Source organism: Strongylocentrotus purpuratus, unplaced genomic scaffold, assembly GCF_000002235.5.
Source record: "Strongylocentrotus purpuratus isolate Spur 01 unplaced genomic scaffold, Spur_5.0 spur5_contig_836, whole genome shotgun sequence".
Taxonomy (NCBI): Eukaryota; Metazoa; Echinodermata; class Echinoidea; order Camarodonta; family Strongylocentrotidae; genus Strongylocentrotus; species Strongylocentrotus purpuratus.
This window is the reverse complement of record NW_022145542.1, coordinates 214,663-241,256: the sequence shown is the minus strand read 5'-3', so window position 1 is coordinate 241,256 and position 26,594 is coordinate 214,663. Positions and strand designations below refer to the sequence as shown.

General features: G+C 35.4%; 1 protein-coding gene across 1 annotated transcript in view; it reads left to right on the top strand.

Moving 5' to 3' along the window:
- Window positions 1-26,594, top strand: part of LOC115923955 (translation initiation factor IF-2-like) — a 59,739-nt gene that overhangs the window by 11,151 nt on the left and 21,994 nt on the right. Inside the window, exon 2 of the mRNA XM_030985316.1 lies at window positions 473-701. Within this exon, the coding sequence (XP_030841176.1) occupies window positions 473-701 (229 nt within the window). The remainder of the gene's footprint in view (window positions 1-472; window positions 702-26,594) is intronic.

Genomic DNA, 26,594 nt, shown 5'->3' with positions numbered 1-26,594 from the left:
TGTTCCACATCTCACATAGATTAAAATGACACGATTATTAGAGCTGTAAACAAATCTTGCACGTTTCACACGGGCTGCTCATGGATTTTACCTGTATTTTCATTTGCGATATTCTAATGTGTTAAAGCAAGTCACACAGTAACACGATTGTTCCACATCTTACATAGATTATAATTCCACGGGAATTACAGCGGCCAACAAATCGTGCACGTTGAACACGAGCTGCTTTTGGATTTTACCTCTCTTTTCATTTGCGATATTCTATTTTGTTAATGCAAATCACACAATAACATCATTGTTCCACATCTTACATAGATTATAATGTCACGTGAATTAAAGCTGTCAACAAATCTTGCACGTTGAGAACAAGGGGCGCTCTTGGATTGACCTCTATTTTTCATTTGTGGTATGACAACGATTACACTCATTTCAATTTCCTCCTGTCTATTCGATTTATTGTCCTCCATGACAGGAATCTTGAAGACGACTTTACCAAGTACACCAAAGACATCAAGCGTCGAGCATCGGACGCATCCAGTGTCGGGGAAGGTCTACCCAATAATCTATGTCCAGTCTGTAACAGGACTGAACTTGATGAATGTGCTATACCCGGATCTGCTCAGGAAGGGTTGGAGTGTACAGACTGCGAGAGACCAGTATGTCTGCAGTGTGGTTTTTATATGCCAGCCTTAGCATCACAGGTGAGTTGACGCCATCTTTGTATTCAATAAGCATATCGGAGCTACTTAGTGGGACGTCACAAAAAGTTCCTTATCATTAAATAAAATTTCATTTTAAAATGTTCTCCTCTCTATTATTCAATCTTTTTGGGACCTATTAAAGATTGACTCTTTACAGAATGACAACAATACCACACATATTTTAAGTTTCAGAGGAATAAAGCCTTTTGGAAATTAAGTTCTCGGTCGCCATCTTAATTCCATTGTATGACACTGACTGCATGATGCCCATTATTTTGTCTTAAGTACGGATTATCGACCCCCTAGAATAACATACAAACAGACTAATGGAGTAGAGACTTAACACAATGTTCAGCAGTGCACGAGTCATAAAAGATGCAATTCGAACATGACGGTATATGCTAAAACCTTTTGCGGCCCCACCGAGCATGAAAGCGAATGGAGATTGAGAGCGTTTCCAAAAACTACAGTGCCCATCACTTAAGCTTACCACTCTCAATCCTCAATACATTAGCAAATATTCTGCCAGCCAATGGAAATGTGACTGGTTTCCTGCAATGCAATTGAATGGAGACAAATGGACAAACAAATGTTTGGAAATGGAGTTAAACCATGCTATATTTTAATGTAAATAGATGAATATATCATTACCCTAATATGAATGAATCAGAAACCAATCAAATGATAACCTGCTCGTAGAACATATCCTAGTTTCATGATCATGGCGGGAATACTATTTTAAGAAAGATTTACCCAAATTTTTGTAACGTTAGACATTTGATTTGAAATATGATGGACGTAACGCGAATCAATATTGCAAATCAGTCATATTACCGATCACCGTAATAAATAAATAAATAATATTGCATTATCGTATCAGTTTTTAAATCAGTTGCATTTTTGTTCATGCTTATTCGAACTATAGATGTGTATAAAACTGCATAAAATTATGACTTCCATTAAAATTGAAAAGTAACAATATTTTAAAAGGGGAGAGGAGGGAGGATGTTCGTCTGTTTTTAGTCACATGTCCATTGGGAAACCATGCAGACGCCAGTAGACATTCGAATTAATGCATCAGATGGTGACTTCGTGTGCACAAATCAAATTACAGTTAGGTCATTCATTCTCCCTTGACCTACTTGTAGTAACGCTATACAAGTTATCTTCTGTAGCTGAGGGTGTTCTTCTCGTGATATTCACTCTCTAGCTAATAATAATTTTCTAATAGCCAGGTAAAATCTTGTTGCATATTGTGGATCTACATCTGTGTATTAGCAAAATGACCTCGATCTTGATTCATTTATTATGTTTAAAGCGCTGCATTCAGTTACGTCTTAACCAAGAGACAGGTGGGAAAAAAACACCTCATCCCTGTTTTGCTATTTCATGCATAATTCAGTTGTGTTTGGTGTTACTATATTCATATCAAACATGCTGGAAAGCTTTGAATAACTCTGGCAATTAGAATTTAATAAAATATGACATTCTAATCAGAGAGTTCTAATGCATGAAATCAGGGACAAGCGTTTGCTAAAGGCAACATACATTTTCAAGTGTTTACATTCATTTTCGTCCATGCTTTTAAAAATAGCTTACCCCCCAATTATTTTATTTGGCATCTATTTGTATAAAAACGACATTGAGCTGTTATAAGAAAGGCACCTAAGGTAGTTCTAAAAATACGCATAATTACAATTCACTTCACTTATCATGTTTATCTTTCTGTGAACCTGGGCCCCGTCTTACAAAGAGTTGATATCAATCGTAACTTATTTGCGATTGATATCAATCGTAACTATGTACATAAGAGATAGGAGACTGCAAACTTACGATTGATTGGAGGACTTACGATTGATTTGGATCAATCGTAACTCTTTGTAAGACGGGGCCCAGATGGTTTTAATATAGGGATATGGATATAATATCAAACAGATTCATCAACACTTGTTTTTTTAAAGCGAGATACCTACAACGCTTTTCCAACCGTATTTATTATTTTACCAGTCAATTGGATAAACGATTTGTTTGTCCTCAAACACACCTCGTATTTGGATGCTTAATCAAACTTGTACTTTGGCCATTTAGTGGACATTTCAGACATGATTTTTTGACTTGTTCTTGATGTTATTGCAGTGCATTCCTCGATCGCATGTGTACGGAACCAGTACCATTATTTCCAAACTGAACAATCTTAGGTACCGATTGTAGATGTAACCTACATTTTATATTATTACTGTTTTGTTTTATAAAGCTCTTAACTAATTGCAACGTAACCGACCAAAGCGCTCACTGTGTTATTGCCCCCGGTCACAGGATTCTGTTACGATCCTGCACTTTACAGTGCACTCTCTCCACTCCCTTTGGGAACATTCCAGCCAGTCGCCCTATTATTTGCGCGCACATGCTAATGCGTTCGCATCCTACCAGGTACACATTCAGCACCTGGTTGGAAAGGAGAAATGTAGATACAATTTTGATTTGTTTTCCTTCCCAACAATTTGGCAATGGGGCTGAATTTATCTTTCTTGTGTAAGTCAGTGAGTGTGTAATATCTCTTACCTACTGAAACTCACTATTTTAAAGAAGGAATTTCACCCTCTACACTTACAATCCATATGCTTCCAAGTATATCTATAACTTCATAGTAGAGAAATAATTTAGACTCTTTCTAGCATAAACAATATTAATACTAATAATAATGCACAGCTAAAGCCGGGGTAATAATCTCCAAGTTTGGAAGCGCTTAGTGATTCTGATAAGCGCTATATAAAAACTGAGTATTATTTTTTTTTTTTTATTATTTACAGAGCGCAGAAACTATTCGACATTAAGTATATATTCTACTGCACTGCAAGAGCTCCTGATATGCTTATATTTACAGTTAATTGAAAAAACGTGCTTTCAGTTTTGATTTAAAGATAGATATTCACATATGGTGACTTCCTTAATGTGAACATACTATCAAAGTGCGCACCACATCTATCTTTTTTTACACAAAAAAAAGCTTTGTGAAAAGTATTTTTTAAAAATGCCCTAGTCAATAGAGAATGTATGAATGTCACTTAGTTCTTACACGTTCACATCATCTCTACAATTCCGTTCCTATGGTGATGAAGTCATTTCATCGTGAACCCTAGGATGGATGACATGCATAGTTTGGATAATGTTCCCTTATTGAATAACGATGCGACCAGTTTGAATGTGTTAAGGCATCTTTCGATTCGTGTAACACGAGATATTCTCTAACCTAAGCTTTACTTCAAGTGATAGAGTCAGAGGCGACTATAAAGCAGCACTAGCTGGAATAGGATAACTTACTTAAACACCCCCCCACCCCCACCTGCAGCGGTTACCAGTACTTCTCGACATTTGGATAGTTAGTACATTTCTTATGAACGAAATGATAATATGGAGTGATGCAATGCATGTTTACGGTGAATACAATGCAATATGATGTGCAGACGTTTATTGAACTCATTATCATCTCTCCAAGCTACAGCCACAGTTCCATCGTCTAGTGTTTTTATCAGGACTGTTTTTATTAGAAACTATCCTCAGGTTAAATGATGAGAAGAGGCACTAAAGTTTTGTTTATTATTGCTCTTGTCCTGTCCGTCATGTTGGAAATAATAATTACGATTTCAAAATATATTTTGCTAGTCTTGAGTGACAGACATGTACATTCATGCATGATCACATGAGCACTTGCCCAAACAGAATTTTTCCGTGTTATAAAACAGGAATTCCTCAGATTCTGTTTAACTTTTTTTCTTCAAACGAAGTTGTTTCCTTTCCTTCTTTTTCTTTCTTTCTTGCTACCTCTATCGTTTTATATAATTATAATCTTCCTCTCTTTCTCGTTCAAGTAGATTTATATTCTCTTTCCGTTCTCTTTCTGTCTGTCTGCTTCTTTCTCTCTTTCTCCCACTCTGTTTAAAGTCCTCCTTTCTCATCTTTTGATGTTATCATAGCAGTTAGAATTTCAGCGTGAATGAAACATTTTTTTTGTCTGCAATGCTGTATGTTATGTTTATCCGAAGCGCAATAATGCGTGCTGAGATATACTATAGTCTCAGTTGGCCTGAAGTCTTTTTTTATATATTACATACGGCAAAATATTAGCTGCTTCAGTTGATGGGCAAAATATGTGCCTGGGATAAAAATAGCATATTAAATGGCGTTTTGCTTACGGTCATGAGGATGAATAACATAGGCGTAACACGTATAGATTCGTATAATTATGAAGGCTCGTCTCTGTTCACTATGATTACTTTGATCTTTATCAGTAATGAAAATACCAAATATTTTCTTATTTTAGTAGATGTGAGTAGAAATCCTTATTCATTAATGAATACAAAATATATAACATTATCTGTTCACAAACTAGATGGACATTTATATTTGATATACTCTATAATCATTCTACATTAATTTACCCCGTGTTCCTAAAAGTATAGGGGTAGATTAAGCTCATCGACATAATATGGGATGTAGACTAGTTTGTTATTTTCATTGTACAATATTCGACAGAATATCGAGCAAAAATATTACTCTCTTTTGTAGCGTTTTAGCGTTTGAAGACGATACAGTTTTGATAAAGAGTTATTGGCATGACGAAGAAGTGTCTAGGGATATGAGACTAGTTGGATATTCCCCAGAGTGCTTATTAGAAGCACTCGTACTCGCTATCTACTCTCCATCACGATCCACCATGTTCGTGATGCGCTTCATGCTTCCTCTCCAAGCAAAATCTCCCGCCAAAATCTTAACCAGAAAGAGAGATTAAATATCAAAGATTCAAATGAAAAAAGTGAAAGATTTCACGACTGTATGAAAAGGAGAGTTCATCGAATTTCCCTCCGGAAGAAAACAAGAAGGCATGTGATATATGGCACTTTAAGATTTCGTGTTACCCTTCAGAAGCAGCCTCCATATCACGACTAGAAAGCAAATGAGAACAACATTCGGGCGATTCTCTATAACCTAAATTTATTTTTAAAAAATGCCTTACCTTTATTGAATCCCCTTACCAAAATGATTGCAGACCCTTTGGACAAAAATTTAATGAATTATCCTTTCCTTTCCGGGATATTTGCTTTAGTTTGCTCCTTCAATAGTTTTTATTCTCGAAAGCAGCCATGCTATATTCATACTTTTTCTTTTGCCTTTACTCATATCGTATCAATTCTTCTGGGCGCACGATTTAAGGTAAATTATAGCATAATATATTGATGGTTATGCTAATGCAGATGTTAACTGTCATCTGTATAATTTTCACCCAAAACAGGAGCCAGCCAGAACAAATCTTTAAGGAATATTATAAAAACTGAGTTCTCTATGTAATACCGTTCGCCACAATCATTCTTCGGATCCGTTAAAAAAAAAAAATGCCTTGAAGTTTGTCATCAAAACTCCCTATAAGCAAAAGAAGAAGAAGAAGGGTTTTGTTTATCTGTAAATGACTAAATTTGATTGTCAGTACTGATCAGCAGTTCTTGGTGTATGGCCCAATGATATGGTCGATTCATCAAATAATGATGATGGTTTTTAAACATGGTAATTTTAGATGTTGATATCTTACAATAAATAGAGACCGCGTTATTCTTTTTATTATTTCGGTTGCTATTCAGGGAATTTATTTGTCTTTACATAATCCTTCGAAAAGCTATTCAACCACAATCCCGGCAAATTTCAATCAAATAGTGATAAAATGTCATTATCAACAAGAATACTTCATTAGTTCTGATCTACAAAGCTTACGGTTGCCTAAACAAAATATTCTCTTACGTATTACAACGACGAATTATTGGTTTACACAATTCTGTAAACATAGGCCAATATCTAAATCAACTTTCCATGCAGTAAGCATATTCAATAGTTTAAAAAAGCATATACTAGACGGATTGTTCGTCGACCGTTTCCAAGAAGGAAGCTATAAACTAAGTGCGATTAATCAATTCTAAATCCACTGCACCCTAGCCAAAGGTAGCCAGTCAGGTAATCCCAGGATGCCATCAGTTCCTGGTTGAGATGTCATTTATATGGATCCTTTACATCCTGTGGGGACAGTCATAATCCATCATGAAAATCATAAATGAACGAAGTTATATCGATCACGGATGTGCATTTAAATTTGTTGAAAACACATTGAAACTAACAGTGGGCACGATGAGACACTCTGCGTGGTCAGATCAAGATTTTGATTTCAGATAACAGGAATTGTTAGACTCGCGTGTAGGAAATAATGTTTATTATAAAAATCAGTTCAATCTCGGTTCCCATTCGTAATAAGAGGAATACCAAATGTAGATAGTTTTGTTTCTTTCATAAAACGAAAATTGTAGGATTGCCTTTGATGAGATTTATTATATTTATCTCTTCTATGATTTTTAGTATTACTCGTTATTCTTAATTCTAAATGGCTTTCATTGCTTCCCCCTTTGAGCATTTCAAATCATGATTGATTTTTTTAGAGAGCCTTAAGACGCCTCCTTAAACGCTCTTATTGCTAAGCAGGTTCCTTCCAAACAATCGTATCGGCTATATTAATTAAAACGTAGAATCTATCAAAAAATGACGCCCTATATAAATTTGAAGACGATACAAATTATAAAGCAGCATGCCGCGAATGATGCAATGTCACGATACATAGTGGGAAACATCATGAAAGAAAGAGAGATGGAGGGAGGCAATAGGGGAGGGAAATGGAGAGAGAGAGTGAAAGGTACAGGGACAGAGAGAGACAAAGAGAGAGAGAGAGAGAGAGACGGAGAGAGAGAGGTAGAGGGAGAGAGATGGGATGGTGTTGTGTGTCATATTTTCAACACTGTTTCAATCTTTTGAGATCCCATTTAACCCGCTCGGAGACTATAGATCCGAGCCAGTCAGGAAATCTTATCAGGTTTTCCATCAGTGTGACTCTGCAGTGAAACCCATGAAGGCTTTCACGGAGAACCTAATTTGATACGAGTTAATCCCGCATCCATGAGTGATGCAGTCTCTTAAATCAGTGAGATGAGATAATCACATTCCATTCCGCTTGTCATCGTTGCCCTCCCTCTTATCCAATTATTAGCTTTAAAATTAAGACAGTTAGTGTTAAAGTGGAATACTTTTAATTTAAATAAGATGCTATATTCCTCATAAAATGGGAAAATCATTGAAGAATACATTCAATTTCGGGGAGGGGGGAGGGGGAGGATGATTTATATACAGCTTCTACCTGTTTGCTTGTTATTTTCGTCTCCACATTATCTTAATGTTCGTGATTATTGTCTTGGTGATAGTTGCTCCGTTGCAACTTTGATTGTTTATGCTTTGACGAAGATTGTCTAGAGGTACCTTTCTTTGTCAATTTCCTTTTCGTTGAGTGATGTATCCTGGAAACGGTGTGTTGGAATGACGACATTTTTTTTTCCTCCAGCGTATTCTGGTTGATACCAACTTAGCATTGACTATTTGCATGAAGCATATATAACGTTGCAAATACATTAGGAAGTCAGAGCTGTTGTTTCCCTCTTCAACTTTTATTTCTATAACCGTCACTTTAAGAAGGAAATGGATTTCTTGAGTTATAATCCATGAGTTATGCTGTTTTAAAATGTCTTCTATCTCACATGAGACTAAACACAGTCCTGACGGATACGTTTGTAAATCGTTCATTGCCGTATTTACTGCACTCCTGATTGTGGAAATTATTTGGTATGAACTTTAATAGTTGTGTTGGCAATGAATTAGGTGGTCACCAATCCAATCCAAAATAAATCAACCCACCCTGCCTCTTGATTGCATACAGTCGTGTATCTGATCGGTTTCTTGTTTTAGTGTGATTTCTGAGAGCAATTTGTTGAATCTTTTGATTATAACGTAACATTGAATTCATAAAGAAGAAACAAAAACAATAATCTAAAAGCAAACACATTGATTCACGACTCAATTCAATTTTTATTCTTGAAAAAAGGTCGCATAATCCGAGACATTTATCAAAAAGCAGTAGATTTTTTTTAATATCATGTCTCCCTTTCGGTAATACTGCATCCTTCCATTTCCCTGGTGCCTGGTTTATAACATGATCTTCATCAGCGACGCCATGCGACGCCATTCGAGTTACAATAGGGCAAACGGATATGACCCTCTACACTTTATAAATTATTTAAAAGGGTGTGCATCTAAGTTACGCTCAATAACATATGCTATCAGTTGCGCTTAAAAAGCATGATTTAAGTTGTTTTTCTGGTCATTTCTGGTAAATGCAATTTTTCCATGATGCTTTTCGCTTTAGTGACTATATTGGCCGATGCGTATGTTCATTTGGAATAGTTAATGTCATTGGTAGGCTAAATGATTGAATACATAATCAGGAATTGAAGGGGAAGTATGTGGTTATTCAGAGTCTAGGAGGAGTGATGAAGGATATTCAAGATGTTATTCTACCATGTTATTTGAAATGGTAAGAAATAACGCCTTTGGGTAGTTATGCGGTCTCATCATTTTCGTTTCATTTCCGATGCACAGCTGCGCATCGTATGCGTTTTAGTTTTGCTTGCATGCCTCGCCATTTTCCTGTCGTTTTATGCTCTAAGCGAAAAAAAGCGAAAAAAAAAAGAGTCAAGGACTCAGAAAGCACATGGAGGTGTATAGACTGGTTTGATGAACAGAGATCGTGTGGTTTGTATACCAGGGTATGTAATGACACAAGGACGATATTTTTAATGAGCATCATCTTAACTAACCAAATAATTTGAATAACACTCATTAAGGATGTTTTTACTGCTCTCGCTGAGAACGGGAGGTTGCCTTATTTACGGAAAAAGCAAAAAGCATGAAGATAACATGGCACGAGGCTCCCTATCGATTGATGATTCTAATACACCATAAGGCTTGTTTGATATCGGTTAAATATTACGGTCTCATATACATTTAGCTGATGAAGATTCTGGCCTCATAATAATCAAGATATAAGCAACTTTTAAAAATTCACACTTTTGTGTAATTTGCTTTTGAGATTTTTGTATCTTTCTCACATTATATAATTATACAACTCTATGCTTTATCCTCATCTAGATGCTGAACAGGCGTTGATGAGTATCACCATAGAAGTAGAAGATTATTCTTGTCTGTTCATTATACCCCTCATGCGTAATTGAAATGTACCCTTGGGGAAAAGCTGTATATCGTCAACCTTATGTCCCGATCAGAAAAATCAATATAATTGACAAGTTACGAAAAAACAAAACAACGGAGAACAGAAAACAATTGTGGAACTTGCTTTTAGATTATGTACATCTTATTCTCCCTGAAAAAAAGCCGTACTGAGGGGGGAAATGGTAGATGGATTATTTTCACTGATACAGGCCGTAAATTAACGCCACGAACTGGGCCGTAGCATGATAGATCAAATCAATATACGTAGCGACAGACTGTCAGTAGGCTCTCCCACGTATAGAACGGATACTGAAATGGAATACCCACCTAAAATGTGGATAAAACAGATTAGTAGGACAACCTTCTTCGGGGATTTTAGAAATTGACGTGCACCTTGCGCTCATTACTCCTTGCATACATCAATAGCCTTGTACCCTATACTGATGTGAGGAGTGCTATAAAATGAATATTAACATGTTGTTGACGGTGATACTACTAATAATAATAATACACAATATTTATAAGTTGGGTCAACCTGTGATTTCTGCATAGATTGAATCGATTGGTGGAACAAAAACACTAGTGTGTCACTAGCATTAATTTGTGTATCTACTATCTAAATAACCATCACCTGATGTAAATCGTATTCTCTTTCATAACTTCACGCTGGCACACCCAGTTTCCTTTCCATCACCATGTTCACGAATGCTAATGAAGCACACTTCATTTTTTTATAAAGTTATAATGCTTTCTCTTTCCACTTTTCCACCATCATATTATTGCCTCCAAATGATTCTTAGGCCTATCACAGTTATAATGAGCAAGACAAAAGTTGTATTCATTTTTCAGGAGTAGTATTGCACTGCCGCTTTGATTCGCAATATCCGTTGCGATCTAAATTGGGATGTGTTCGCAATGAAATGAAGCAAATCTCCCCTGTTATCGGCATGAAACCCCATGGAAATTGACCATGATGCGCTCCAGAATGACACACATGTAGATTCTCACATAACAATTTTATCTTGAAAACAATCAGCTAGATCAAGCAGAAACGCAGCAATCGTCTTGCTCTTTCTAAAGACTATAATGTATTCCTTGCTTTCTGGGAAGCGAAGTAAAGATGAGCGGACAATGTTCGCTAGCCGAGAAGCACAGGATGCATTCTGATAAGCTCGGTGGCGCCATATTTATCTCTCATGTCAGCGGGTGAACATTCATAGGAATAAATTGCATGCCGAGTACTGAATCTTAACTTCGCATGCAGTCTGCCTAGAATGACCATTGAATATAGCGTTTTTCTTTATTCAAAAAGTCCAACCTAAACCAAGATAATATTCTTATAAATAAGGTATATATAGATTAAGCAGTGGAGTTGAAATAAAGTAACTAACCACACGCAATTTCAGGGTTTGTTGAAATATTCTTTAGGTCAATTTAACAGGATTTTGTTTCAAATATTGTCAAACGCTTTTAATTCAAATCTCCCTCTAAAGAAATGTGCAAATACCGTGCATGTTTAGCGTATATCTCTGTTCCATACCTAGGCTAATGATGGCATTTAGAGTGTGTTACTTTTAAGCAGGAGGCTAACAACTAGATAAATAAACTTGTAGAATGCGAAAGAAAAAAGAAAGACATGTATAATCTGCTTATTGGTTAGAGTTTGTTTAATGAAATTGGGTCAAGTTCCAATTAAGGCCAGTGTTTTACAGCAGCCGCAGTAAAATTGATTTGATGAAGAAAAAAAAAATCGATCACAATGTTTTGACAATAATTGTCTGCTCCACTTAGGCAATCTGTGTTACTCTGCTTCTACCTCACCTTCCCTACTTACGTTTTGCTGAGTATCGCTTGAGCTTTTCTTTTATGTTGCGATACATTTATAAAGCACGTCAGTGACATTTTTGTTAATAAGTTATTTTCTAATTTTTTTAATCTAAAAGGCCCTTGAAAGTGCCAATTCTCTTTCTAATGTGCTTCATGAGGTACTTTCAAAGTGTATGAGCGTATAATGGACATAAGTGTATTATGAGAGTTGTTTATACCACTATAATAATGGCAAACCCCACACATTGTGTCTGATCTATACCACCACACCATATCAATATCCTTCACATTGTGTCTGATCTATACCACCACACCATATCAACACCCTTCACATGGTCTCTGATCTATACCGGAGTAAGATCTTTAAAACACCGTTATATCTATGGTAGTTGAGAGAGCCATATAGCCGTACGTTCTCGTTATCTTGTATCCTATATGCGTGGTCTAATATTAAATTACATGCAGCCTGACTTTGGCCGAAGCCAATATCGATATGTAACCTTGGCATTTTGCTGTACACCAGCCACATCCTTACCGCGCATATCAATAACAAACCATAATTACATTTCTTGCATCTCATGATTAGGTCATTGTGGCTTTAATTGTGATTTATGGTCGGAAAACCTGGGAATGATATTCCTACGCGTTATGATAAAAAAGTTGATCCTAATTATACCCGCAGTTTATCCAAACGTAGTTTACAGGAAGATGTTAATGTTATGTTTACAATAATGTTTAGATTGTTTTACCACTTCCATGTGACAGTATTTCAATTGATATAGGCATGATAGGAAAGACCTCAAATGTATTTTTTCAACTCAGTATCAAATAGATGCTCTGTATTCACTGTATATCTATATGAATACATACATAAATATACACCGCTAAGTAGAGAAGGTACGGTGTCACCTTGATACACGTTGTAAATTATTTAGAATGCGAATGATCTATCTCATGTATTTCATGATTATATTCATGACAAGAGTATATGACTGTTGTTTTTCTTTATCAGCATTCGCATTCCTAGTTTTCTTGGGCACAATAACAGGTGTTTTTTGTTCAACTCTGAATTGAGTTACCATCTGATCACGTGACATGAGTCAAGAATAAATCATCAGTATACACTGTTATCACCATGGTGCCATCCACGTGACTAAGAGATCCGTGACACTGTATGAAGTACTCGGCGATACATAAGGAATATGAAAATATGATTATGTGCTTTTAGGCGCAAAACCCAATGGAATTAGACAAATTATGATGTTCTGTTTGTCGTAGTGATACACGTACTCCACAAGATAGAGTAATTACATTAATAATTGATGCTGGCGGAACGAACCAGGCATCACCGCTCTCGTCTAAGCACTCTCTCCGTAACAAGTTCTATTCAAGAGACATTAATTATTAGGTTTCAACCGTAAGAGTCTGGTTGTTGTAATTTTTATTATTTATGTGTCCCGTTTTAATGAATCAGTTGCAGAGCTTAAGATAGTACATGGAGATGAATTTCTTCCGTATTGGTGTTTATTAAACAACCATGCTTAACAAACCAATGATGAAATCTTAGATATATCATACTGAAATAAATGCTTTTCTCAAACGAATCGTAAGGATTTATATTTATGAATAAAATTTGATTTGGTGTACAGCGCGTAGCTTTGTTATTCAGTATATATACCCTCGTAAAAATACTGGTCTTGACTACAGACATGAGTATATTTAGGACATTGGAACGACATTGCTTTTTTATTAAGATAGTAAATTAGTTGTAAAATTATTTGTCTTTCCTTTTTTTTTTTTTACTTCGTATTTTCATTATTTTGTCTTCTGCAAAATTGTTCTAATTTTTCCTGTAATTTCTGTGGGTGTAATAACAGAAACATTTAAAAAACATGTCTTAAGGTACATTTTAATTCCATCAAACTTTCTTTTTAAAGTACAGATTAAGTTAGACTGACCGCACTTTTAATTTTTCCATAACCAAGGTGTGTTTTTCTTTTAATTCATAAAATTGTTTTCTGTTCTTTATTCCCCTTGTTGTATTTATGTACAAAACAAAACATTGCTAAACAGGAATGGCATGCAACATCTGTTCTTCTCGTGCCTAACATTTCCTAACTCTATTTAGGACAGTGGAGCTTTTGTTCCGCGTCCGTGGTCTATGATTGTGCTAAACCGATTCAAGCGATTTAGTTTCTGGTTATTTCCCCCTAGACAGAAGATTTAGAATGATGTGATGATAGACAGTAGCCTGGTATACTAACGTATGGTGTCCACACTTGCACAAGCATTGCTTTTTAGTAGACCCCTCTGTGTTCCAATATGTATTCCTACATTAATATTCTGTTTATAATTGATTTGCAATGTTTTGTTGGAAACATAAATAAGTTGAAATGGAAATTGAAATTGAATTGAAATACTTGAAACGCTTTGCCGAATAGAATGTTTGAGGTCCTTCACCGTCTTATCGAAACCATATATTAGCGAAATAGAGGATTTCACAAAAAAACATTGGATATTACTTAAGATTTCTTGAAGAAGAATGAAGAATAATCATGGATATGCTAGTGAACAGTATTATTTAGATAGTATAAATAAGACGTCCAAGCAATTTATTGAATTGGTTTGTTAAAAAATTAACATGACATGCCACTCAAGACCGATATTGTTTGTTTTACAAAGCTATCATATATTCACAATAAAAAAAATAACAATGGCAACATCACACAGCAATATAAGAGATTAATAAAAATGTATCGGAGATGCGGATAAGTAGCCATCAAAGCAATCAAGACAATGCAATTTAATATTCAAGGATAAATTCAATTAAACATATGTTCAGGAATATTAGGCTTATTGCACGAAAATATCACTAAAGATAAACAAGCTTAGTTGAGTAAGAGAGGTGAATAATTACAGAGATGAAGCACATTATTATGGAGAACCATACATAATGGGTAATAAAGAAATGAAATCCTATCGCAACAAAAAAATCAAAGCAGTCCCCAAAGTCAACAACCCCATCAGAATATAAATGCTTATGTTGTGATTTTAATCTCATACAAAACACTGTTCGTTTCTTCGTCTCTATATTATAATAATTTTAAAACGCCAATGGAATCCTGGCATACTAGTTGTATCGTATACCATAGATTGGGTATATGTCACATTTATTACTTCCAGCTTTCCATCCATCATAGTTCAATGTCCTACCGAACCTGCCCTGAAAGATAATTCCCTTTGATCAATATAGCATGCGATTTTAATCACATAATTATAATCTATCTCCCGTAGATTCTTTGTCTTTCTACACCTATATCATAATTAGATGGACGCCATACCCGAGCCTATATATATATATTTTTTTTTTTTTTTCTTGCTCAGAATCAAAGCCAATTTTACTCTCCTCATGCAGAGTGAAAGTCCAAATTGCCTGCGGAGAAATAAAATTCATATTATGAATTCTTAGTCATTCACGATACCCGCTACTTTAGAGGCACCACAATAATGATGATACAATTATTGTTTGTGATTTTTGGAGATAGGTAGCTCCATATACTTTCTGGTAAGAGTAGGTTTTGACATGTAGTTTCTTATCTATGAATATAGATTCTTTTCGTTCAGCTTGCTGACTTGTAAAGTAAAATTTCAATTTTAAAAAGAAGAAAAACTCGATCTCAACATGCTCAATAATCATGCATAAGAGCATTTGATGTGAATTGTGCAATTAAATGAATATATCTGGATGGATATATTGGGGGATTTTCAGATATTTGGAATCATTAATGCAAGGGAGTGTTTCACAAAGACTAAGATTGACTTTAAGTTTGACTTAACTATGGCAGGCCATTCATGCCACTGTTTTCTCTCACTATTTACTGAAATTGGTCTCTCAAGGGACGTACAAATATGGTCACAAATCTACAGAATTTACCTTTTTTATAGTTAAGTCCAACTTAAAGTCGATCTTAGTCTTTGTGAAACACCCACAGGTTGGGTATGTATTCTGAAAAAAATATTAGATGTTAAAATAAATACCCATAAGATTTTATCTAGGGAAGCTGCCTACCTGTTTTGGTTTTCATTCTTTTTATCTATTCCGTACATGCCGGTGGATGTGAGTATACCCAGGATGTACCTTTAATAATCCATAGGGACTGAATGTCACGTGATACCCGAACGAAAATTTGATGGGAGAAGAGCATTGCCCGAGGGCACGATAAAAGCTGGAGTGTTTGGAGCGGGAAAGAACCATGAACAAATATTTTGTGATGAATTCATGAATCAGATATGATTAATTAAAGTCAATGAGGTATAGCGACTTGGCATATTGATGACTTGAGAGGCCTTATCATATTTTTTTTGTTCAGAGCTATAGGGTCATAATCTCATATAATTTTACATTCAGTTAGTGCCCTTCTGGCTCTCACAAGATGATATCTAAAGGTGCAGTTCCACTCAACTGTATCTGACAAAGATTTAGTAAGAGGGAGAAAGGAGAGAGGAGAGTGATGAAAAGCATTGCACCCCTCCCTGTTCCAAAATGACATATTCTGCAGTGCTCATATTATGTTTTGTTAGTTGCATTGTTTTAACTATACATATATCTTACGCTCAACTCAAAGATAGGGAGAATTTTCACCATAACCACCTTTTCTACCATTTCCCATTCCAAGCCCTCACCCTAGTATCGTTTTTGTTATTTCACTTTTAGGGCATGGTTGGTGATTGCGAATTTATTTGTTTCTAAATTGCAAAATTTGAATCAATTCGGCGTTCTGTAATTGAGCCTAATGGCTACAGCAGCAAAAGACGAGATTGAATTGTTGGGTATTACTTTACTGCTAGCCGGGGCAAGAAGAACGTCATGTTATTGCATACCTCTCCTCGCTGCAAGCTATCTTACTAGAACTGGGTTAAAATACACACATTTCCAGGTTATGGCACAGAAAAAAAATGATTACATGCGAGAAAAACTTGGAATCATTCTACCTCGCAGGCATCCAATAATGCCAACTACGCATTTTCTATCGTTCCCACCATCTATTATTTTTGAAACTGCCAAGCTGAAGAACAAAAAAATCATATCTTTTGTATATTAATCTTCATCTAAATCTGCATTGTTCTGCAGACTATACACCACCCCCTCAATTTCAATACCCCCTTATCTCTCGGACATCTTTAATTTTTGTTGTCTGTATAGTTACATCTCTCTAGCTCTCTGATAACACTTATTTCAATTCCATCTCATCACTTGCGACCATTTTTAATGAAAAACAACCTATAAACCCTAATGAAATTACATGTGAGAGTGTTCAAATACGTACATAATGATATATTGGATATGTTAATGATTTTTTAACACAATACTTTCTTGTTTATTTCATTGTGTTTAAACTTTGCACCACACTCCATTCCCTCCTCCCCCCGTCACTCTAAACTCAATATTACCATGTATAACCATGACGCCATGCCGCTCACACTCGCGTACATAGCCAGCTAAACATTAGACAGAGGCGTATTCTCGCTGTTTAAAAAAAAATCAAAACATTTCTTATTTCTAATTCTCACAATATATAGTGTGCAAGCACTATATAAATAAGTATAGGTATTAATAAATAGGTATTAATAAATAGTTATTAATAAATATAGGTATTAAATAGGTATTAATAAATAGGTATTATAATAAATATAGTTATTAATTTTTTTTCCCAATTGTCATTATTGGTATGTTGATGGATATGATGCAAAATCATCCTATATCCAATACACAGACGGATTTTTAATTCTATACCATGTGTCTGTTCCTTCCCCTTTTCATACGCACCCTTTAATCTTGACGGGCGTCTGACATTAAAAAGCAAATCCTACTTGTTGATAAAACAATCTCACAGTCTTCCTTGTCTTGTAACTAGCTGTCATCCCTGAGCAGGTTCACTTACCAAACTTCACTCTTCAGGTCAACCATCTCAGCTAACATTATCAAACAAACACAACAATTCCTCGAACAAGCGCCGAGACTCTCTCTCCCCTCATCCTTCTCTCTCTCTCTCTCACCAGTCCTCTCTATCTACGTCTCTCCGCCATTCCACTCCCTCCATCTCCTTCTATTCCCCTCTTTCTCTCTCCTTCCTACTCTCTCTCTCTCTTTAATTCTCACTTTCAGTTTCATCCATTCGGTTCCATCCTCTCTCTTCCCTTCTCTCCCTCTCCATCTCTCTCTCTCTCTCTCTCTCTGGCCATTTATATTAATTCGTTTATTTTGTCACTATTTCTTCTTAAAAAGGCATCGTTTAACAATGTTTCTAGTTTTACATATCTGAGATGCATGGCCCTACGTGATATCAGTGTTTGTTATATGGTGAAATATTGAAGCCCTAACAAAACTGCGCTTCAAAATGATCATGAAGTGCTTCAAAAAAGGTAAAAATCTCTGAGTGACTGGTTTTATTTACCATTCTCATTTTCCCCAATAGACTGTAGTGTTATACAAAACTGTTCAAAACTGTATTGAAAATAGTTTTTGACATTTCTAATTCCAATCATAAATATCTTGATAATTAGAGAGGCGAGTGGCTTGTAAAAGTCATAGAATTCCTGACTGACCTAAAAGTTTATAACTATGATTGCAGCATGAGCTAAATCCAGGATTTTGTTTAGAATCTCAGGCAAAGATACCAAGTCCCTTTAAGATCTATCCTCCTTCCTCAATAGGACGGACGTTGTTTTCTATCGCAAAAGATTTCGAGTATAAAAAGAGGCATTTTCATACATTGTAGAGGAAAAAGAAAGTATACATGCAATAATGCCCATTGTCCACCGTCTGCTCCACCGTCTGCTGACTCCCTTGCGTCCTCCGCTTCGACTTATCTTAAATCAAGGTATACACTAGTCAAACTTCATTTCTACAGGTTCATTTTGTGCTCTGACCTATATACCTATAATCCACTTCCCTTTCTCAATTGCTATTCTCTATTAAGCAAAAAACCTCCCACACGACATAGGAACTTGTATACATTTTCTTCCTTGCCCATCCATCCATCCCCTTCTCTCCATCTTGCATTCTCCCTCTTTCTTTCCACCCTCTATCAACGTCTCAGCCGTTCTTTCCACAAGGATATATCGTTTCAGTGTCTGTAAGCATTGCATGGTAAGCGATCTGCGTTGAGAACCATTCCCGTGCTTTGCCGTAACCTCGTTCTGTCACGCCGTCAGTCAGGTTGAGATTCATTACAATCAGTGGTGTAGTTTGGATAACACGATAGTCTATTGGTTGTGTAGCATTGATTCCCCTTATTGTTTGTCTGTACAGAGAAGCCCTGCCAGAGTAGCAAATTGATCAAGGAGCATGCCCTTTTCGCCAAATGCTGTCGATTCCTATATTCGCCATTATGTGGTTAACGTCAAACCAATAATAATCCATGCTGGATAGCTCATAATTCTATGTTGGAAATGTAGGGCTTACGTCTATCACATGTAACACATCTTTCTGACGTCATGTCATAATTTTGGAATAGAGGTGTAGCGTCGGCATGGTGAATTGTTAATGGTTTTTCTTTAAAATAAAATATTTTCTTTTCTTTCTCTCTCCAGAAACAATAAATAGGATATATATTAACGATGATGTCAATGTGGATTCAGTGGATACTATTAAGTTGACCATTTTTGTTTGAGACCATAAATTTTATCAAAATTGTATTCACAACCAAAAAGACAATTACCTAGTCTCTCGGAGAGGACCTTAAGCCTTCGACACTCTGGCTGCTTACTAACAAGCTTTATGGTTTCTTAGCAGTCCGGTAAAATAACCACAACTACTACTACTACTAATATGCAGACAATGTAGAACTAGACTGAACGGATCCAATGACCGCTTCCCATTCGAAAGTATCGAATGCTGAACATGCAAGTCACTCGAATATTTATCCTTGGTTAACCCTGTTACAATTAAATAATACAGATACAAAATCTTATGTAACAACGAGCAGGTCTAGTGAAGACCATTCTCCCTACATGTAGGCGTCTGTCCCATTAGTATAATTGGCTAAGCTGTGGAGGAGAGTAGGATATCGGGATGATGCCAATTTAGACTGTATTGTCTCTTCTTAATGAACTGTGACGACAGACGCGATAATCTAATTGCACAATTCCGTTTCTAATGATAAATATTTCAATATGAGTATTGACAGAGTGTTCCATGAACCTACATGCGATGTGCGTTTATTACAATTGCATATATGCAGTCTTTTTCCTCGCGGCTCTTTTATTTCCATAAAGTTATCAGAAATTGAGATAATCATGTTGCTGTTTCTGAGCAATGTATCTTGTTTTTTCTCAGTAATGTATTCTGACCCTGCATGTGTGTACAATGGTTTGCAGTTTTTTTTCTCATAGTACGCCTATTTGTCAAAACTTAACTGAGATGTCATATTTCTCTACACTCATTATAATTTGATTGATTTGGACTGTGCACAGGACATAAACAATTTATGATTATAATGAAGAATGAAGGTTTGCAATAACGCGTCCATTCGCCGTACGCAAGAAGCACAAGCCATCACAAACTCCATTTACAACTAGCTATATATCAAAGCACGACGTTCTACATATTCTAACACACACACACATATTATTATGAATACCGTGACATCAACTAGCACACTCGACTGAAATTGTTTTTAAGGACATATTTTTCTCCCTCGAATCTTCGTCCGGGAAATGTCAAACAGCCTGTCATGCTGTATTTTATCACCGCCAATAAATGTTGGAGACTCGAAAGTAATCACCACCAATCCCTCTGGACCCTCTGTGTTTTGAAATATAAAGTAGTTTATGAATATATGACTGAGGGAGCAGTTCCCGAGGGATGATTGATTTTTTTCCTTGAGTACACGGTGAGTTAAAACAGATGTGATGTAAATAAAGACGTAAGACAGTAATGCTTCATCATCAATTTCTATCTTTGATTAAACACTATCAACATTCTTCACTCTGACTGTCTTGTCCTCGCATTCGGAATCCGTCTTACTCCAGGATGTAACTCACGATGTGAGAGAACGGATAGTCTTAGAAATACAGACTTAAAATGCCAGATAAATAAGCGGATCATATTTCTAAAGGGTATTTCTATTTAAAAACCCTTTTTAACCAATATTCCATTATTTTCATTTTAATTGTATTAACATTCTTGTAATATCGAATTATCTCAAATGATTTGTACTAAAATAAATAAATGGACAATTTGTCCCAATTATAGTTTTAAATCGTTGCCTTAACGATATTCTTAATTTCTTAATATTCGAATCATATGGATAAACTTACTTAAGCTCAAATTTCAAAATGCTACTCTTTGCCTATTCTTTGTACTAAGTGCAAATGTGTATATACCATTTGATATGAGCAGAACGAAATTTCCAGTAAGTATATTCATTTCTAAAATTAAAGTGTAGACCTATTTAAATCCCCTTTAAAGTTTTAGGAACCCCAACAATTTGATGGCAAAAAATTCACTTAATTTGTATCATTTTGTGAAAGAGGATGTCATTTAAAACACATTTCTGTAAAGATTTTCAAAACAATGTGTTTGAAGTCGAATATTTATGAAAGAATACAAAATGTGGGTTTTCTGCGTCCAACAGAAAACCTAAATTATGTATTCTTTTATCGATATTTGTCTTTAAACATATGTTTTGGCGAAAATCTTAGCAGAAGTGTCTCTTAAATAACATTCTCTTTTACATTATGATTCAATTGAAATTATGCCATCAAATTGTTGGCGAATCGGGGCTCGAAACCAAGGCGATGTGCTATAGTGCCCTTTGGTAAGGCATTAATCCTCGTTACCAGGTCTCTCGGAGAGGACCTAAGGCCGTCGGTCCTCTGGTTGCTTACTAACAATTATTTATGCTTTTTTAGCAGTCAGGTAAAATAACCACCACTACATATTACACTACACAGTTACATAGAGGGGCTTCAGGAATAATTGAAATACCGATATATCTTGCGTAGATGTGAACATCGTGATGCATGCATGACGCACACACTGTAGAGTTTCCTAGTATATTCCCTTGAAACGACAACTCGTATAAAGCAAACGTATTTGATGAAACCGTACACACAATTGTTTTTATTAGTCCAACTAATGCCTTACCAAGGTTGTCTAATGACCTAACTACTGCATTAGAAAAAGTGAATCATGGTCGTCCCTTTCAGAACTACATATTTTACGTATTCCAAAGTAACCACATGTTATGCTGCTTCTCTCTCTCTTTTGTTGTTGTGGGGGGGGGGGGGGGGGGGTAATCGTGAAGTTTTCAATTATTTAAAAACTCAAATAATGAAGATATTAGGTATATTCATCTGGATAATTTCAAATAACTTGTATTGATTGAAAACTGTTGACAGTGCAGTTCTTCATTAAATGTCATCTATTCTTGGCCTAAATTAAATAATTTTGTTAAAAACACTCTTGGATACTCAAATCTGTTCGTGATTTCATGGACTGATTTTTAAACTATTCAATTCATTTAAGGTCGGATTTCAAACAGGAAGGAATATTACTTGGGAACGTATATGACTCTTTTTTTTTTTTTTTTTTTTTTTTACTTAGGCACCCTATTTATGAAAGGAAAACAGAGTGCGTTCGTCACAACTGGGTTGGTTATTTATTGATTCAGGGGTCGATTGGGACTTGAGTTAATTTTCTCTCCTCCTGAATCTTGCTGCAGGCTCGTGTATATCAAGTAATGCAATAGCTAACTAAACATATGCAACAAAAAACCTACTCTATCTTTGATGCATGTTACTAAAATGATAATGAAAAGCAAGGATAATATTTTTTACATCAAACCAACGGTCATAAATGGATTGCAAAACGTTATTTACAGTTAATAGCCAATATAGTTTTTCCTACCCCTTACCAAGTCCTGTAACTTTTTAAGTATGTGAAAATTGATTGGTCCGTATTTTTGTTTCCTGAGAATGTGACATATCAAAGCGTACATCTAAAAGTATCCAACTAAGGCCCTCCTTTCTTTCTTGAGTTACAAACAACACTAACATAACTAATTTACAAGCGGTGTGAATAATTAACTTGTCAACTGTATTTCACAACGTATTTTTGGAAATTCATTGACTACGGCTTGTAAGATTTGATTATTAGAGAAATTATTTTGTAATCAGAAAATTCATAGTATAAGATTATAAAATGTATTATATTCGCTTATGTATACACTTATTTGATATACTTTTTCAATATATATTCTTGTGACCCAATGTTATACCGGCTAGTTCAATGTGTTCTATCGAATCAAATATATTTCTATCAGAGAAAATTCAAGTCGTAATTTCCAATCTACGATTTCAATATTCATATAAAGTGAATGAATGTATTCTAATTTCATACATTTCTATTTTTTCGAGACTATATATTTACCAATTAATCCAAATTTACATCGATCCATTTATTTTTTTCAGTTACATAACCTGATTAGTATAATTTATTCCAGACAGTCAAAGGATAAGTGTGCATCATAACTTTTGATAAGTAAATGTAACGAGAGGGGGAAAAAAATTCTTTCCAAGCTCACTCTCATATTTATATAGACTGATGCGTTGAAAGCCAACTCTTGAGTTCTCCTATCGACTCTTGAAATTAATTGTCTGAAATCGACCGTCCAATCCGAAGAAGGAATATAGATTCATGAAGAATTAATGAACACACTTGTTGTATTCGACACTGTAGCTGATATTGTAAGCAGTCGAGAAACAGTGCTATAGCATAACATTTGCACAATGAAATGTGATTCTCAAATATACAACATCATTTCTTTATGAATACGATTTATTGTCTTGAGGTTTATTGATAATTATACATTATTTATGTCTGAAAATAATTTCTCTGAAGATTGTTGTTGTAAGTGATGGTGTAAAAACAAAATGCGCATCCACTTTCTTGGACAAATGTGATATTAAACTCGACATCGCGAATCTCCCCTTCTTTTAATGCTCAGAATTTACCTGCGATCTTTTATATTTTCATGTTGGACTTTCTCCCAACCCCTTTTTGGCGGATACCAATTTGCTCTCTTTCTGTTTACCACTGCTGTGTATTTAATGTGATATTGAGCCTTCTGCCTTGGCAAACTCACATGATTGAGCAGGGAATATAGAACGCAGACGCATCAGTCAATGCAAATTGATAGAGCCAGTGTGGAGCTGAGGCGGAGAATCAGCTCAAGCCGATGTGTATTCAGATGGCTGATTAAGTACATGAAATTATGGAGCTCTGCAGACATAATCCAGTTTATCAAGGCTCCCATCCAAATCTAAAAAGAACGTTCTCATTGCTTCAATGTTGCTGTCATTCGTACGACGTTTCATTATTACTCTGGGGAAAAATGAAGACAACATCACAATTATGATCGTTGTGTGCACAATATTAAACTCACCATAGAATTAAAGCAAACGGTTACCATTGAAACTAAAATCAGCATACCCCCAAATTATCAAAATGTTGATATATCCCAATACCTCGAGGAAAGATTACATTTTATTTTCATGGGGTGTAAAACATAGAAGTTAGACGGGTAAAAGTCTTTTACTTCAAGTATTTCCGTAACATAAACGGATCTTTTAACTGTTTCACGTTTGTTAATCATTCTATTCTCTTGTCTCAAAGGGTTTCCTTAAAATACCTCTGCAAACTCCGAAGAGTCCTTAATACGAAACGTACATTTTTTTCAATTCAATTTAAATTTCACTGATATTAGTTTTGATCCTGATATTTGGTTCTGACCCAATCAAAAGGTTATGAGAATGAATTACTTACTATACCCCAAGTTTCAATTGATTATGATTTCATTGTTCCTTTGTTTGAAGGTAACGTTGCGTTTGATCTTAATCGCAATAAATGAGTCTTTCACGCAGAGTCTTCCTTGTTCATCATCGTATCATACAGTCACATGGCTCTTTCTTTGATAACAGTGTATACAGACCGTCTAGCTTAGAGATATGTTATATGTTTTTATAAGACATTGAGAACCCTGGGTGAGAATAATTAAATCAAGGAATACTTTGTTGTTTTAGATAGATGGATGTGTTGGAGTAAAGAGACATTGTCTGCTGATGCAGGATCGGTGAGGAGCTAAAGTATTGATTGAAGGAGCTCTTTCCTGCTCTCCAAAATTGTTTTCTTTACAGAGCCTGCTTTTTCAGGATTTTTTTTCAGCGACTACTGTGAGTCATTCCATTCGGATTTAACGTTTAAAATGACATGCATGTTCTTAATGTTTCTCTTTAAAAAGTGATTTACGTAATAGATTTCTTTTGAAGAAATACCCATTTTAACTGCACTTTGTTTAACACGAATCCCTCTGCACATTGGTTAAGCATTACAGATATTTATGGCGTTTCCATTAACCATTTTATCTTGCCAAGTATTCACCTTCTTTGAAGTGGGTTAAAATCCTTATTTCTCGTATCCATAGATTTAAATTTGATGATGGAAAATCATAACTTGTAGTTGATTTCTAGATGAATTAAATGTCTGCCCATTCTCTGTAATCCCAAGCAAGTTCTATCTTAAACGCTTAAACGCCCTCGAAATCCATTTATGTTGGTATCATGTGACTAGAATGTCATACGAGAAACCAGTGGCACGTATCTTACAAGTCTCTCTTGCATCAAGGATTAGATTTATCATTCCAAGTTGAAAACACCATAATCTGTGCGTCACTTCCCCGGCAGATGCTGGCCTAGCTTCGCAATCCTGGAGATAAAAGCCCTTAGGGAGTAAATGGAACGTTGGCATACACGAGAGTGAAGCTATGCTTTTTACACTCCCAACCCAGAGGCACTGTCGGGTAATATTTTAAGCAAACTATAGCTCGTGCTCGCGATCCCTGGAAACCTCCTGTTTGAACATTTCCATTTTCATACAGTTTCGCCTTAGCGAATGGGCTTCTCACTTCTTGCGGAGTTCAAATGGACATACGTAGAGCACTTTTGGGGGTATTCCTGTGCATACATGTCAAGACAGTTTTATCCCCTTTCCCTTCATATTTATCTAGTATTCAATTAAGATAAGTTAAAATAGGATAATATAAGATGCATTTGTTGGTATCTAACAAACAAAAATTGAACTGAATAAGTGGTTGCAGTTTAAAAAATAAAATAAAAGGCATAGCATAATGACATACTTTAGAGCTGAATGAAACCATGTCAATACAAAAAGAAAGAAAACTAAGAATTTACAGCATACCTATATTTTCTTAATAATGATAATACTATTGAGGTGGCAAGAAAGCATAACAGAGCCAACACAAATAAAGGTGAAAAAAAAGAAAGCAAAGATACAGCAGCTAAGCAGGAAAAGGACCAAAAGGAACCAGGGCAGAAGGGAAAAGGAAAGAAAAGCAGGGAAAAGTACGAAGGAAGAAGAACAAAATTGTATAAGGAACAAAAATAAAAGCAAAAGAGGTGAACATGGAGAGGTGGATAATAGCTAGAAAAAATAGAAAATCAGTATAATTATGAAGTCAACTTCAGTTTACCGGTAACCTCATGCAGTTCACCGATAATACATATAATTATCAAAATATAATATGAGTATATTTAGATTACGCAATTACATGTTTCAAATAGCAAAATTTAAAAAAAGAAAAGGAGTTCAATCAGAAAATTGATCGATGACAGATTTTAAAGTATTTTGTATCACAAATGCAAAGTAAACATTAATATATTGTAAGCTGTTTGGAGATGAAGGTGACAAGAAGAATGATTGACTAGGGGAATGTAAAAGTGAGAAGAGGAAAGAAAAGAAATAGATTAGGTCCCTCTGACAGGGCTCAAAATGTTTATGAGAAGTATATTGATCACATATAAAAATACAACAAACACAAAATTACTCCGATAAGAGAA